Source organism: Ursus maritimus, unplaced genomic scaffold (assembly GCF_017311325.1).
Source record: "Ursus maritimus isolate PB19 unplaced genomic scaffold, ASM1731132v1 scaffold_2, whole genome shotgun sequence".
In the NCBI taxonomy this organism is placed as follows: domain Eukaryota; kingdom Metazoa; phylum Chordata; class Mammalia; order Carnivora; family Ursidae; genus Ursus; species Ursus maritimus.
This window is the reverse complement of record NW_024424452.1, coordinates 75,676,590-75,693,261: the sequence shown is the minus strand read 5'-3', so window position 1 is coordinate 75,693,261 and position 16,672 is coordinate 75,676,590. Positions and strand designations below refer to the sequence as shown.

General features: G+C 36.3%; 1 protein-coding gene across 7 annotated transcripts in view; it reads right to left on the bottom strand.

Moving 5' to 3' along the window:
- PRRC2C (proline rich coiled-coil 2C) overlaps nucleotides 1-16,672 on the bottom strand; it is a 92,440-nt gene that overhangs the window by 55,890 nt on the left and 19,878 nt on the right. For 5 of the 7 annotated variants that reach the window (XM_008696197.2, XM_008696213.2, XM_008696205.2 and 2 more), the window contains exons 2-11: nucleotides 14,802-14,963; nucleotides 13,659-13,830; nucleotides 11,849-11,958; nucleotides 10,637-10,762; nucleotides 8,413-8,636; nucleotides 5,097-5,179; nucleotides 4,273-4,406; nucleotides 4,109-4,196; nucleotides 2,933-3,077; nucleotides 1,300-1,353 (exon numbers count right to left, since the gene is read on the bottom strand). In XM_008696197.2, the coding sequence (XP_008694419.1) occupies nucleotides 1,300-1,353; nucleotides 2,933-3,077; nucleotides 4,109-4,196; nucleotides 4,273-4,406; nucleotides 5,097-5,179; nucleotides 8,413-8,636; nucleotides 10,637-10,762; nucleotides 11,849-11,958; nucleotides 13,659-13,830; nucleotides 14,802-14,913 (1,248 nt within the window). In that variant the 5' untranslated portion in view covers nucleotides 14,914-14,963. Of the gene's footprint in view, nucleotides 1-1,299; nucleotides 1,354-2,932; nucleotides 3,078-4,108; nucleotides 4,197-4,272; nucleotides 4,407-5,096; nucleotides 5,180-8,412; nucleotides 8,637-10,636; nucleotides 10,763-11,848; nucleotides 11,959-13,658; nucleotides 13,837-14,801; nucleotides 14,964-16,672 lie in introns of all 7 variants that reach the window. The other 2 variants (XM_008696190.2, XM_040636202.1) reach the window with 1 other exon arrangement.

Genomic DNA, 16,672 nt, shown 5'->3' with positions numbered 1-16,672 from the left:
ACTGGATGTATGATAAAAAAAGAGGAAAGAGTTTTGAGTGACTTCTAGGTTTTAACTTGAGCAAATGGGTAAATTATAATGCCATTACCTAAGATGGGAAGACAAGGGAAGAAGCAGGGCCGTGTGTGTGTGTGTATACATATGTGTGTGTGTGTGTGTGCGCGTGCGTGTGCGCGCGCGCGGTGGGGCGAGGATATTGTTATGGTTTGGATGTATCTATCAGAAATCCAAGTGGAGATGCTTAATTGATCACTAAATACATGACTGATATGAAGTCAGAGTAGCACTTTAAGGGCTACAGATAAATGTACCATAAGCACATATATGAGATCTTCCAGGGAAAGGATACAGTCAGAAAAAGGAATAAGAACACAGCCCTTAATCCTCCAACACCCAGGAACACCTGGGTGGCTTAGTCAGTTAAGCGTCTAACTCTTAGTTTCAGCCCAGGTCATGATCTCAGGGTTGAGGGACTGAGTCCCGCATTAGGCTCCACATTCAGTAAGGAGTCTGCTTGGGATTCTCTCTCTCTCTCTCTCCCCCTATCTCTACCCCTCTCCCTTCCTGTGTGCGTGTGTGTGCGTCCCCCCAATAAAGGCCCAGAAGAAATACAAATTGAAGAAAGAGAACACAATAGTGTGATGTCCCCAAAAAAAAAAAAAAAAAAAAAAGTCTTTAAAGAAGGATGGAAAGATTAGCTATGTCAACTACTACTGAAATTAAGTAAAATGAAGACAAAAGAACTGAATTTGGCAAGATGGAAATCACTACTGACCTTCACAATAATAGTTTCAAAGGTATGGTGGTGATGAAAAAGTGTAACTGTAAAGGGTTAATGAGAGAGAAAGTGAAGACAGTAAGTGCAAACAGCTCACTAAAACAATTTTGCCATAATGGAGAACAGAGAAATAGAGTGGAAACTATAGGGGGATGGAGGGTAGTAAGAGTTAAAGAAGGGCTGATTTTTTAAAAGTTTCTTAAGATGGGAGACAATGTTAACCAATAAATGATAGAAGATGGGAGCAAGGTAACAGTGGAAGGGTTGCCATTAGCAGGAAGGACAGGAAGGGCACTGAAACAGGAAAAACAGTTGGTTCTAATTTTCTTAGTGAAATTAGGAGCATGCATATCAGCTGAGAATGAAGAGGAGCAGATAAAAGAGGAAGATATGCAAAGAACTAACCAGGTAATATCCATGTTTCATAAAAGTTATAAATAAGAAACATACAGAAATCTTTCCATTAAAACATATAAAGTCAAATAATACATACAGACCACAAAGAAGCATTTAAGATTTACCTGCTGTGCAAGCAATTTTGGAGGTGGTGGCAGGTGTGAAGATGGTCCACGTTCCTATTATAAAGATAAGGACTATTACAAAATAACCAGATAAAAGTTATCTACTGGAAATATTTCTGAACGTACTTAAGTTTTTTCCAGTGGCACTAGAAGACTGCGAACAGTGAACCATCTTCATCCTTTTCTCTTTTTTAATAAAAACACACCACTCACTGCACGGTAACATTATATTCTATAAAATCACTCTGCCATTTTAATAAGATTAGAATCTCAAATGGACTTTGCAAAAACTAGAATTTTAGTGTGTAAATTCTGAAATTCTACCACAGGTAATTTGGCTGTGGAGAAGTATGCCTTTAATTTTGAAATTTTATTTTACGTAAGCCATATTCTTTTTCTGAATTTTTTCCTAATGGCAAACTAAATGTATGAGATTTACCTAAAGAAATGAAACATCTAAACATACTGGAATCAAATAATACATATTCACCTGCTACACTTACACTATTCACTTGCTAATATATACATCAAAGTCACACACACACATACAAATCAAGACATTAAGATATGGCATACGATATTCCTCTATTCGTTCATGAGAAAGGAATTATCACTCCCCATGTTAAGCCAATAAATTAGTCACATAAAACATGAATTTTGTTTAAAAAAAAAAACACCTAAAAAATCCTTTTTCAGAGTTCACAAATTTATTCTCCAATGATTAACCAACGCCTTAAGAATAAACTTCAAACTTCCTTGTATAGCATACATTTAACAACTGGTTGTTACACAGCTCTCTTTAACTCCTCTCCTATATCAAACTACTGGAGACTTCTAAATGTGCCATGCTTTCTCATGCTTCTCCACCCTGAACATGTTCCCACTGCTTGAAATTTCTCTCTTCCCTTTGTTTACTGGCTAATTCCCACTTCGAGTACCAAGTCTTCTGCAAAACCTTTTCCAGAGAATGCTCTAAGAATTCATTATGTGTGCTCTGTCACACCATTTATTACAGTGTCATTTTAGAGACTGTTAGCTACCTACCTTTATCTCCTTGAAGGGACCAGCTCCTCCCTCCGTTTTGTATGAATTCAACAAATACATGCTGACTGCACTATGAGGTAAGTGGACTCTCCAGATGAAAGCCCTTTTTAATTCCCAGCTGGCTATGCAGTTTCTTGGAAGTAGGATCAAGTGTATCTGTTTACCCACATTATTTCCTTTCTTCAACAACGTTCTTCAAAAAGACTCACACTTAATAGATTTCTCTACTCCTTACGTGTGATTTCCCTACTCAGCATACTATTTCACATTATGAATATGGACTACAATTTACAAAGTACTCAGTAAACCATAAAGCACTTAACAATGTTTGGAAAAACAGCTTATACCTTCACTTTAATAAGACCAAACTGTTAGAAGATAGAAAAATAGTGAAACTTTAGTTTCTACTTGATAATTTTAGCTACTGTATTGACAGTTCCTGTTAATATACAATAAAATTATGGTTTAGATCTACAACTATTCACAACAAAAGATAGTTTCCTTTCCTAATTCTTCTTTCAACTTTACGGTAAGATGAATTCAACCGCAAGTACAGGTAGTGACAATGGTCTCCTTGAGTAAAACAAACCTGATTAAATGGAGGTCCCTTCCCATAAGGACCTTTTGATATTGATGGCTGGGCAGGTATCTGAGAAGATGACTTAGCGTTGCAAGCTTCATCTGCCTCTTTTCGGTTTTCAGTGTTTTCAGAAGCTTTTGAACCTTGATCCTCACTAAGGAATCAAAATCCAGATGAAATAAGAAAGTAAAGTAGACAGACTATACCACAAGTAAAAGCATTTTGTCTATATAAAAAAGATTATTTCTATATAGTTTTAGTGGGGGAAGTAGGAGTATATCAAGGAATGGGATGGTCTTGTGACCTAGTGGTGCTATTCATTTATTCATTCACTCATTCAGTAAATATGTATCTGTAATGTATTAGGAACTGGGTTTGGCCAAGTTATCATTACCAGGTATAAAGTGCAGTAGAGCAGTTGTCAAATATGGACACTCAACACTTGACATACAACTTCACAAAGGAATATATCCCCACCATTTTCTATCACCCCCATCCAAAAAGTCTCATCTAAGTGACTGTATTCTAATTTATTCTGACTTACTGAAAAGACAGAAGTCAAACTATAGTATTTTTTAAAATCACAAGTGCCAGGCATCTTGTAACTGATCATGAAACAGCAGTATATTACAACACCATGGCTAGAAACCTCTACCAACATGTGCATGCAAGCTCCTTATATTTTAAGAGCGCAATTTTTATGGTATACAACCCATATATTTCTGACTCTGATGCCCCTATATCAGAGATGAAAAGCTCCCATTTTTCAAACTTTAATGCTGCTTGCTGAAGTTTAAAAAATCTTTTAGACTTGACTGAAACAGCTACAGTAACTCAAGTAATTTTTCTCCAATTCGTAAATATGAATCAGTTCAAGCAAGTAACAAGTTTGATAGAGTCCCTGATATTGTCTTTCAAAATATCACCAATTAGATGGCCAGGATCTAAACATCTTTTTTAAAATATGTATTTTCTTTAGAAGCATCAAACTTTAATTCCTTGATTAGCTTTACTTTTAAAATTTGACTTATTAATCACCTCTCACTCAGTAAATTCTTGGAAGAGAATGTAGAAATTCTATAAAAAAGGAACAAATGACTATTAATGAAGCCTCTCTGCATAACTGGATAATGTTATACCAATAAATTCATAGTATTACTTGTGGAAGGCATTCCAACAGCTTACCTGCTGTTCTCTTTAGGAGTACTACTTCCTTGCTCATCATCATCACTGAAATTCAGTTGTTCCGTATAATCTACTTCCATCTGAGCACCTATTAAATTAAGGAAAATTCAGATTGACTGTTTAAAAACGTCTAAAAACTAAAAATGCTTGATTTTGCCTCTTACCTGCCCAACCTTCATCAGCTTCAGCATCTAGGTTATCAAATTTATCAAGCTCCTTTAGCTCTGATGCACTAAGGATGGAAGGGCGTTCAGGCTCTGAGGCCCATGAAGGTGGTGGGCCCCTTCCTCGAAGGCCTCTAATGAACAAAAGGTTATGAGGGGAAAAGATACAAAGTTTTAATGATTCTAAAATACGTAAATATTAAAAGATTGGAATTTAGTTCATTTTAATTCAACATTAGTATTGTCTGATGTAGAAAATATTTTGCACCTGACGTGTGTATGAAGAAATTCTAATATTAATACATAAATTCAGGACAATATATAAATCTGTTGCAAGTATTTAATATCAGACAATGGGTTTTTTAACTCCTGAAAATTTAAAATAAAACAAATATGTTAAAGAATAATATGGCTAAGACTACTACTAATATCAAAATGAAGAATGTTAAGAAAAATCATTGAGGAGAATGCTCAAGTCTCACGTTAAGAAAAAAAAGAAAAGAAAATGGGGAGTCATTAACCTCATGGAAGGAAGAAGGGATAAACAACTGTCATGTCTTGTTAGGGCCATGATTTTCAATTTTCAGAATCTTATGTCAATTAATTTAAAGTTTTAGAAAAATAAAGTATTTTTGTTCTGTCTTATAAAAGTCAATTATTTGTTCATGGCAACTGTACTCTGAGGTCAAAATAATGAATCAATCAATCATCACAATCCATTCGACCTCCAGAACACCTTTTTTTTTCTTCCAATCTCCAGAAAATCTTAATGAGGATATATGTGCCTTTGTGCCTTAGCAACTTTTATCATTTAATAGTCTTACTTGTTTGTTTCAGATAAAGAAGGTGGAAACCTCATGGGACCGTGAAGAGGAGGATACGCCATCCTCGGATATTGCTGAAACATCTAAATGAAAAAAACAAAATTGATAAATTCTGCAACCAAGTTTTTATTTATTTATATATATATATGTAAAAAATATATATGTATTTACATATACATATATATGTAAAAAATATATACATATATACGTAAAATATATATATATACACATATATATGTAAAAAGATTACCCTAACTAAACATGAGATTACAATTTATAGAAAGATTATAATAAACCATTCTATGAATAATTAGCTGTATCAGCTGGTATAAATCATCATTCATCCTCAATAACAAGCCATCTGTTAAGACTACGCATCTAGCAAGACTTTACAAATACAGATAATAACTAGGACACATCCCAGGAAGAACTTCCGCTATCCCATTAACAAAATCACATAAATGATTATGAACCAACGTGAAAAACCTAAAAAGACAACATGCATATACCCCAGAGAACTGCAAAGCCCTACCAAATTCAAATATTTGAAAGGAAATAATGTGACACTTCATCATAATGCAGTAGATCAACTGAGGGCAGATTTGTTGATAAAGAGAAAGTCAGTTTAGATAAAAGTATAGTCCACAATCCAGAGGAGTGAGGAAGACAGTGGGTATGGAAGAATTTCCCATGGGTGGGAAATAGGTGGATTCTGATTCAAGTTAATACACAGATCGTTATCATAAACAAGGATGTTTGCTCTCTATGGAACCTGGGATTTGAGAAGCTAAGTTTAGGAGAAGTTGTAAGATAGATTATGAAGACAATACCACCAAGGGAAGGGAAGAGATGTCAAAAGAGGTGCTTATAACTATTTGCTTATAACCAGGTCAAAATACAAGAAGAAAATGAAAGAAAGAAAGAACGAAAGAGGGAGAAAAAAGAAAGAAGGAAAGAAAGAAGGAGAGAGGGTGGGAGGGAGTGAGAGGGGAAGACAGCCAGGCAAGGAAGAAAAGAAGACTGTATTACCTAAAATACATAATTTATATCCTGAAATAGATTAGCTCTCTTAAAAAAAAACAAGAAAACAAAACCTGTTAGGTAAAGAAATTACTCTGTACTTGAAGAAAAGGCTATGTTTATATGATCATTCCATCTAAAGATGCAATTTCTAAGTAGGGTTAGAGCAAAACTAATTAAAAATAAGTTAAGCAGCAGCCGAAGCTCAAATAGAGAAGCTTTTTGTGGCAAATACTGAGAATTTTTTGGTTACATCATCCTGTACTGAAGTTAGCAAAAAAACAGTTGGAGGCAAATATTCATAGGTAAAGTTTCATTAGATCCCTCTTTGGCTGATTAGTCAGGAAACAGAGATTAATTTCATGTATTAAATGCTTAAAATTTAGGAATTTGCCACAAAAATACTTGTAGAAATAATCTTTAAATTCTCAATATACAGTGAAGGTTTTAAAAACATTTTTGTTTTTGTTAATTAGTGGAACTCATTATTCAAATAAAAAGATTGATGAAACTGGGAACAAAGCCTGCTTGGTCTCCCCTTTTAAAACTTTCCCTTCTACCACCCCACCCCCAGGCCTGAAAATTCAGGGGTCTTTGGAAGAACAATTTGGAAACTATTAGGAGACAAGCAGTTAAGTGTAAATAATTTTTCAATGCCAGGTTAGCATATAAGACTGATTTTTATCATGTTCCCAAATTTTTAACAAAAATTATTTTTAATAATTTCTTTCCTCTACCCTAGAATAATTAAATAATACAAAGAAATACAAAGTATGAAAAAATATGGATATTTAGAGCCTGAATACTTAGGAATTAAATCATAATAAAAATAAATATAAGAACCAGACTCTTAACTCTCTTTGAGATTAATGGTCTCCTGAAAAATGTTAATTTACTTGGGCACATGTAATTTACCATATCATTTCACAGGAGGCTGAACGCAAACAAATGTATGAGGGCACCATATCTACCTATTAATTTATAGAAATGTGAGTCACAAGTATATATTAAATAAAGCTACAAAGATAGAATCAGCAAAATCCAGACTATGAAAAACTCCACAGGGTAACAAATAAATTATAACTCAAAAAAAAAAAAAAAAAAAAAAAAAAAAAAAAGAGAGAGAGAGAGAGAGAGAAATGGAAGGAAAGAAGTAACCAAAGAAAAAAGGATTCCTAAGAAAAATAACAACCAATCTCAAAGAATAGATGTTATTTGGATCCTAATCATGAGATAATCAGAGAAATCGGAATCGGAATACCGACTTGATATTTTTAAAAACTCTTCATAGGGGCGCCTGGGTGGCACAGTCAGTTGGGTGTCCGACTCTTGGTTTCGGCTCAGGCTGTGATCTCAGGGTGGTGAGATCGAGCCCATGACAGGGTCTGTGCTCAGGGAGGATTCTACTTAAGACTCTCCCTCCCCCTCTCTCTGTCCCACCCATAAATAAATAAATATATCTTTAAAAAAATTTTTTTTTAATAAAAAAAAACAAACTTTCCTTTTAGGTGCGATAATGCCAAGGTGGATTTTTCTCCTCGTCTTTATGTTTTAAAATACAACCTAAAATATATATGGATGAAATGATGTATCTAGGATTTGCTTCAGTAATTGGAGGTGGTGGGAAATAGCTGAATCAAGACTGACCCCAAGTTGATAACTACTGAAGACGGATGGTAGCTATGGAAGAAGGGGGAGGTTCATTGTACTATTATTGCTGTTTTTGCATGTGTTCAAAATATTCCATAAGAAGAAGTTAAAAAGAATGTAAAGGTGTGTTCACCAATAAAAACTTTAGAACTGAAGCTCGTATTAACCTTTTCTGTGCCATGAACAACCCCTGTGGCAGTCTAGTCAATCCTACGAATCTCTTCTCATAGAATGTTTTAAATCCATAATCTAACATACAGAGTACCAAAAAAGAAAACAAGTCTGCTAAAATTCTGTTAACACAATATTTAAAAAACAGATTTCTGATATGGTAATGTATGTGCTTTCATTAAATAACAAGTGGGGCTACCTATGGGTCTAAATTTGAAGTATTACTGAGTTTATTTTGCCATATCCACAGTATGACAGGATACGAAAGTATCTACGATCCCTATTAATGATAAAAATTAGGGTACTCCCGATACTTCTGTGATTTATGTCCTGCATCCATAATCAAGGAAAATGCTAATTTTTAGTTAGATGTTAATGCAAATAAGGACCTAAACTTTTCCATATTCTAATTCTCTCCTTGGAACCCAGAGCGAAAACCTCTTATTTAACAGTTTGCTTCTTTAACAATACTTACATAAGGAGGCATCATAGCTCTGTACTGGGAAGCGAGAGCAGGCTGTTGTCCATTCAGTTTAGCCTGTGGAGGACCACAAGCTATCCTCTTTTCCACCACTTTGAGGATATCATTTTGTTCTGATGTTCCGGCTGTGCTTTCATCCTGGCCAGAGACCTTTTCATCTTGGTCAGATGTCAAGGGTGAGCCAGCAGACTTACCACCATCTCTCCAACAAGCAACATCTGGTATGGAGAGAGATTAGAAATTCAATTAAAACAAAGAAACAGCACCACAGAGTTCAGAATTGAAATTAAAAAGGGGGGAGGGGGGGCGCCTGGGTGGCACAGCGGTTAAGCATCTGCCTTCGGCTCAGGGTGTGATCCCGGAGTTATGGGATCGAGCCCCACATCAGGCTCCTCCGCTATGAGCCTGCTTCTTCCTCTCCCACTCCCCCTGCCTGTGTTCCCTCTCTCACTGGCTGTCTCTATCTCTGTCGAATAAATAAATAAAATCTTTAAAAAGGGGGGGGAAGGGCATAAGAAGCTGAAAATGGAATACAGTGAAATCAAACCAGGCACATTTCAAAATTCAATAGAGTAACAAAACACAGTGAAGGAGAAGTGAAAATCTAATCTAGACCCTACTGCTCTCAAAGTGTTTAGGTAATCAAGAACAGTAGCTTCCAAAGCAGAGCAGATGTACCACAGAGGGTACCACCAAAAGCAAATACTGGGGTTGGGGAAGAAAATATTAGAACTTCTCTATCGAGCTTTACCAATATTTGATATAGAGATTAAAGTCACTGTTGTACTTGAGGTGTCCTGAGGGAAGAGGGCTGGAGTCCTGTGATAACAGTGATGCCCTCAATTGTTTTCCGGCTGCCATGGCTAGGTACATGTGCCCAAGGGGGACAAATTCAGTGACTATATTATCTGGTAAAACTACACTCAGTAAAACAGGTAAAGGATTTTATAAGGGTATCTCTTTGGTAGGTAGCCTCTAAGATGACCCCAAATGGGTTTCTATCTCCTGGTATTCTCATCCTGTGTAGTAGCCTCCTCTCAGTGGACCAGGATTGGTTTGGGTCACCTACAGAATAAAGCAGCAGTGATGATGTTTCTCTTACGGGATTAAGTTATAAAAGACTGGGCTTCCATCCTGAATGGGAGTAGTCCAGTCCCTCTTTACTTCCTCTTGGGGAAGCAATGCTGTGAGGAGCCCACACACAAAAGAGCTACCATGAGTGAGCCTGAAACAGCAGCCCCATCAAGGGGGCATCAGATGACATACTGCAAGGTTGAGAGAGTTCCTTAGCCACAACTCTTAGCTAAGCAGCTCCCAAATTTGTTATGCAGGAACAGATAACTGGTGAAAATCAACTGAACAAGAAAATAGGAGAGGGGTGCCTGGCTGGCTCTGTGGGTACAGTATGGAACTCCCGATCTCAGGGTTATAAATTCGAGCCCCATGTTGGGTGTAGAAATTACTTAAAAAACTTAAAGAAAGAAAGAAAACAGAGCTGATAACCTATTTCTAATATAAATGCATCAACTACATAATAGAAATTAAAAATAAAAATAAGAAAAGATGATTTACCCAGACAAGAAATGAGCCATAAAAATGAAATGTATTAGGTTATCAGAAATAGAGATTTGTAACCATCACTGAAAAGAGAAATCTCCCATGTATACAGGATTCTTTGAGATATTTGGTAATGACAATAGGAAACTAATATAATTAATAAATGAGACATTTAATCTCAAGGATTTTATATTCTATTTGTAGTTTTTCCTTTATGTCCAAAATACAAGTATTTCTTACTACCCAAATTTATTTGGCTCTTCGCTATGAGTTCAGAAAGCACGGGATCGCTGAATGTTAACAGAGTAGCAAATAAATGGATATAATTTACAAATAAATATTTGCATATTAGGGAGGTTGGTTCAAAATTTTTACTACTGTAAAAATGACCAATATTAATGTGCAAAGAACTCACTCAGGAATCTTGTTAAAATGCAGATTTCTAATTTAGTGGGTTGACTGTGAGGCCCAAGATGTACATTTCCAACATGTTAAGTTATACCAATGCTGTGCATGTGAGAACCACACCGGAATGACGGCAGTTGCTCTGTCTTTTCAAACTAGGTAAGTCACATGTACTAATACTGGGCAGGTTATCTTACAAAATAAAATACAAATATAATCTCATTCACTATCTTTATGAAATAAAAAGTATTCTTACTTGGTGGGCGTAAACTGGGTCCAGGTCCATAATTGTCATCACTTGTTTCTTTTTCTTTTTTTTCCTGATCCCCAGCTGCCTGCAGGCTGGGAAATTCTTGCTGAAAATGACTATTCACCTGGATTCCTACAGATTTTTTTAAAACATTAAATGTAACTTTTATACTGAAGATAATGAAAAAACCCTCCCAGGATAGAAGTCTCTGCTTTTCTCTGATAAACTGTTCCACTTTTATATATATATTATGTAGTTTATATATATATATATAATTATTCCACTGTTTATATCCATAAAATTTTAAAATGTATTTAAAATTAGAATCCCTTGGAAAGTTAATGAACAGCCATGAGGAGATAAAAATCTAAAAGGAATCTGCCAGACACTGTTCAGGACTCATTAAAGATGATAAGGAAAATGAGAGTTTCACTCCCATTTTTCTTTTACTACGACTCCTTACATTTTCAAAAAGTCAAATTCCTTTGCTAATAACTCTAAGAATCAAATAATATTACTGAAACAGCATATATGAATCAACACTGCAAGTATCACAATGAGGCTTAACAGCCTTCACTAAATTTATGACTGAGATACTGGTTGCACCTCACTAGTCACCCATTCACCCATCTACCTACCTACTTGCCTATTTACTTAATGCTTCCACAAATTAAAAGATCTGATTTTACTAGCTTGAGGGTGTAGACAGGACCTAGATTTTCTATACAATGTTTTATAGATCTTTCCCGTTTTGCAAGTGGGAAATTTAAATTTTGCTGGGGTGTCCATCATTCCTTGGTGGGGGGAATAGTATTACAGCTACTGTCTGGCTCTTCCCTACCATGGAAATCCTGAGTAGCACATGTTTGAAATAGAAGAGGTTAGGGAGCACAGATGGTGATGAATATAGTTTCTAGCAATTTACACAGTGTCTGGGTACTTTTATGCCCCAAAGAGTAGGTACAAAGTTTTTCTGGTCATGTAGGGTGAAAATAAAACAATGTGGGACAGAGGGTATCCTAAAGACTCCTTTAAAATCCCTATCATTGGCTCATACATGGGTCTAGTGCCAAGAGATGAAAGAAAAGACGCTTTTTTAGGACCTGAGTATATCCTTGACAATGTTCTCTGCCCCTGTCAAAATCCACCCCTTATCTCCTGCATGGCTGTTCAGTAACTATCAAACCTAGCCGGTTTCCCCAGCTAATGTCCACTTACCATCTCCTTGCCCACCTTGCTTGTTACTGGCCCAAGATTTGGGAGCAGGTGCTACTTCTGGGGGAGCTGCAACCCCAGGTTTTGGCTGTGCTGGTGGAACTTCTGGTGTTCTTAAAAAAAATATGAATCCATTATTTCAGATATTGTATGTTTAAATAAAATAAAAATGAATATTGTAGTTAAGGTAAATTTCTGTATGAACTGTTTTGGCTATGTATTTACTCATAGATGCATCTCTCACAAATGTTTTTCCTCTGCAACATTCCTTTAAATAAGGTATAGCTATTTTCATCCCCTTTCATTTCTTCCTTTGAATAACCCAAGGAGAAGACAGCTTTACTTGTTTTTCATTTTGTAAAAAAGAAAAAAAGAAACACTCATTATTGAGTATAGCTACCAAAATCTATTTTAAAGAAGTAAACATTTATGTATAATTAGAAATAACATTATAGGCATACATACTGTCTGGACTGGTAGACTTGGCCAGGGCTAAGGCTAAGCAAACTCTCCAGCTTGGCAGTCAACAGGTTCACCACTGTACTTATTACTGTTATTCAAAGCGGTTAACAGCAACTTGCCTGATACATCCCCATGAACAAAAGGTGTTTTGGGGGGGGAGGGGCAGAGAGATTCTTAGGCGGGCTCCACGCCCATCGCAGAGCCCAATGCGGGGCTCAATCTCACAATCCTGAAATCATGACTTTAGCCAAAGTCAAAAGTTGGACACTTGAATGACTGAGCCACCCAGGTGCCTGAGTAAAAGGTGCTTTAAAAGAATCTAAAGTTGGGGCGCCTGGGTGGCACAGCGGTTAAGCGTCTGCCTTCGGCTCAGGGCGTGATCCCGGCGTTATGGGATCGAGCCTCACATCAGGCTCCTCCGCTATGAGCCTGCTTCTTCCTCTCCCATTCCCCCTGCTTGTGTTCCCTCTCTCGCTGGCTGTCTCTATCTCTGTCAAATAAATTAAAAAAAAAAAAAATCTTAAAAAAAAAAATCTAAAGTTTTATTCAATCTTTGTAATGAGTTAATGCTTGAAAATGAAAAAGGTAGTAGTTAAGAGACTTAAGAGAGGCAATGTATTTCTGGTACACTCAGACCTGTAACTGGCTTGCTACTACAAAATAATTCTACAACAACTAAGAAACAGAGAACAATGTCTCTGACAAGTCTTATCCAAGTAAAGTCAAATTTACTATATGAAGCTCCCCAAACAGGAGTACAGAAATTTGATGATACAGGCAAAAAGCATCAAGTACCCAATTACTTGTATTACTTTTCTAAATTACCACTACTTCACTTGGTCATTCAATAAACTAAGAATTCTGTATAATCCCTGAAATACGGAATGCTAAATATATGCCAAATAATTAAGAGGGACATTAATTCTATTGTAGCCTGCTTGCTAATTCTTTATTCAGTATATAAGTATTCAGTATATAAGAAAAGCTGTGATTAGCAATTCTGTCATCTGTTCCACCTTGATAGATGGAAATACTGCCACTAAACCTACTCACACACACAAAAAATTCATCAAAAGGTTGACTATGTAAATGACTTCAAATGGCCTTCAAATGGAGGTATCTAACATACATACGGTTCAACGTCTAGCACACAGAACAAACTCAAACAGAAGTTCCCTACAGGGGTGGCCTGCTAGCTCAGTCGCTGGAGTGTGCAACTCCTGATCTCAGGGTTATGGGTTTGAGCTCAACGTTGGGTGTGGAGATTACTTAAAAATAAAATCTTAAAAAAAGCAAAAGAATAGGTTCCCTACAAAGAAACAGTTTGATTTTTTAGTTAACTTTGACTCACTTTTCTTCTTCATGCTGCTCTTGTTTGGACGCCCATCCTGTGCCATCTTTAGGTACAATGTTCACATTAGGGTCATTGCCTTTATTTTCTGCTTTGAGACTTGGGAGGTTAGCAGGTGGAGGCATACGCCGTGAAATACCAACTTTTCCAAGACTCTGTAATCCATGTCGAGCTGCAACTAAAGGTCAATAACATCAACTTTCTTAGAAAATCTATTTTATTGCTCAATTTATTCTTAAAACAATATAGAAAGACAACAGGGGTTAATGGAATCTTGAACTATTATTTCCTTCTATCTTAGAAGAATTTTAAAACTAAGCCACACACCTCCAACATTAATCCAGTGTAGAAATTATATTAAACTATCAAGCCACTGAAAAGATGATTTAAATATTCTAACAACCCTATATACTATGAAAAGGAAAACACAGGCAATAAGTGGTTTTGTAATCTTTTCAAGGAATCTATTTTAAACTCAAAATTTAGTTTATTAGAGAATAAATATGCTAACTTTACATTCATAATGAACACTGCTAATATACCATACATGGTTCAGGTTTCACCTTTAACTATAAACACTGGGCTCAAGGTATCAAAGAACAAAACAAAACACCCCAGGACTCTCTCTTCCATAACTAGAAGCAGTAGGAAATACCCACTACTGTACCTATGCCTAGCAATCTCATTGACCAAGTCTCCCCTTTGGAGCCACACAGTTCTACTTACTTTCTGCTGATAACAAACAGGAAAAAAGAGACATATTTTAAAACATTTATAAATGTTCAGGGCCCCAAGGTGGCCCAGCTGGTTAAGCAGCTGTCTTCGGCTCAGGTCACAATCCTGAAGTCCCCAGATGGAGGCTCAGTGGGGAGCCTGCTTCTCCCTCTCCTCTACCCCTGCCGATCATGCTCATGCTCGCTCTCTCTCAAATAAAATCTTTAAAATAATTTATAAATTTTCTATCGTAAAATACTTAATTCATCCCCCTGAAAAATGAGTGCACACATAAAAAGCCCAGTGTACACAGGGTTGCATAAACATGAGTTTATCCTAGCTCCTAGTAGCAAAAGCTCCAGAGTACCAATCACAGTAATAAAACAAAACCATGAAAATCATAAAAATAAGCCACTTGATTTTACTCACCTGTGGTTTTCTGAGTTTCTAAAGATTTACCCTTGTAAGTATTAAATAAACTGAGTGTTGCATACTTTTTCCCATCCTTTGCTTTTGTGCTCTGGCCTGACTTCTCCGACATTTCGGTGGAAACTCATCGAGTCCAAAACCTCCTGCCACACCCCTTCAAACCTTTAAGACACACGTAAGAAAGAAAAATGAGGAACATTTTAGCTTACTTTAAGAAACTATCAGTAGGGGTGCCTGGGTGGCACAGTTGGTTAAGCGTCTGCCCCTGGCTCAGGTCATGATCCCAGGATCCTGGGACCTAGTCCCACATCTGGCTCCCTGCTCAGCGGGGAGTCTGCTTCTCCCTCTCCCTCTGCCCCTCCCTCCTGCTGGTGCTAGCTCTCTCAAATAAATAAATGAAATCTTAAAACAAAACAAAACAACTCTCAGTAAATTCAAATGTTCCCACAAATGCTGAAAAATAAAAACACCAAGGAATGAAATCCATCTTCAATAACTCATATTGATAATAATCTCATACCTGTTTAATACTGTCAAATTCCAAGAGCCAACACACAACAAAGTCAATCAAACTAAAATGCCCTGTATTCAGTGAACATAGTAGTTATTTATGATATGTAACTGCTTAACGGTATCATAGAGAATAAGAATTTTAATCCAGAGGCGCCTGGCTGGCTTGGCTGGTAGAGCATGCTACTCCTGATCTGCTCAAAACTGTGTGTTCAAGCCCCACACTCCATGTGGAGCCTACTTAAAAAAAAAAAGAAAAAGAAGAAGAAGGAAAAGAAAGAATTTTAACCCATACTGAAATGAGCAGGTCAAATACAGTAAATCTATGGAGACTATTTAACAAATCCTATTCAATTTAATAGGCTTGAGATGACAGGCATCAATCAGTTTCTACATATGGAATGCAAATATGATAGGAGGATTAACATCATTCTTCCACAAATTGTATGCCTCTGTTTTCAGGCAGTATATATCTAACAAACCTGTAGTAATTTAACAATTTAGAATAAAAAGAAACATTCTATTTTCTCTGCATTCGCAAAGAGTAGAACACTTCCTCATAAACCCAAGGAACCTAAAAACAATATTCTGTTTCATGGCTATGGATTAAGTGTTCAAGAAACGGTGTGAACTTATCAAAAGAAGTCTCTGTATATATGAGAAGTTATGAGAAGAAAATAACATTTTAAAGAACATTCATATACAAAGACAATTTCATCTTTGGAGCTAATGTACCCTAATCTTAGGTGTACCTTAAAAGTAGTCTATTCATAAAGAGGAAAAATACACACAAGAAATACACAAATCCCATACTATTTCCCTTCCAATTATTGAAGTATACACACATCAACCTTTTACAGTTTTGGTTTTTATAGTTTTTTTTTTTTTTTTGAGTGGTTACGGTGGAAGGAGGGCAGAAGATGGCCAATTCTACCCAAAAAACAAAACAAAAAAAAAATCCCACCCCACATCAATAGCTAAAAGCATTGAGAACTGAAACATAGGAGTTAAAGGCAGCAGAGAATAGACAGACAGATCATGCAAAAAATATTCAGTCAAGGAATGGCTATGTAGACCCTATCATCATAAAAGTCATTTTATCTACTAGTTTTACATATCAATTTACATATAGAGGTGTGGTTTCATTCGTACATCAACTGCCACACTGTGTATAGTTCCATAAAATTTATCGAGAATTTTCACATTATCTCATTTGAGTCTAATAACCTTATGCTATAGTTGGCATCCTGATTCTACAAATGAGGAAACTGATGTTCAGAGGTAAACGAGATTGGATTTGAAATCAAGACTCTGGGTCAGTCCATTACATAATGCCACCTCCTTCCCCATGTAACTACAGA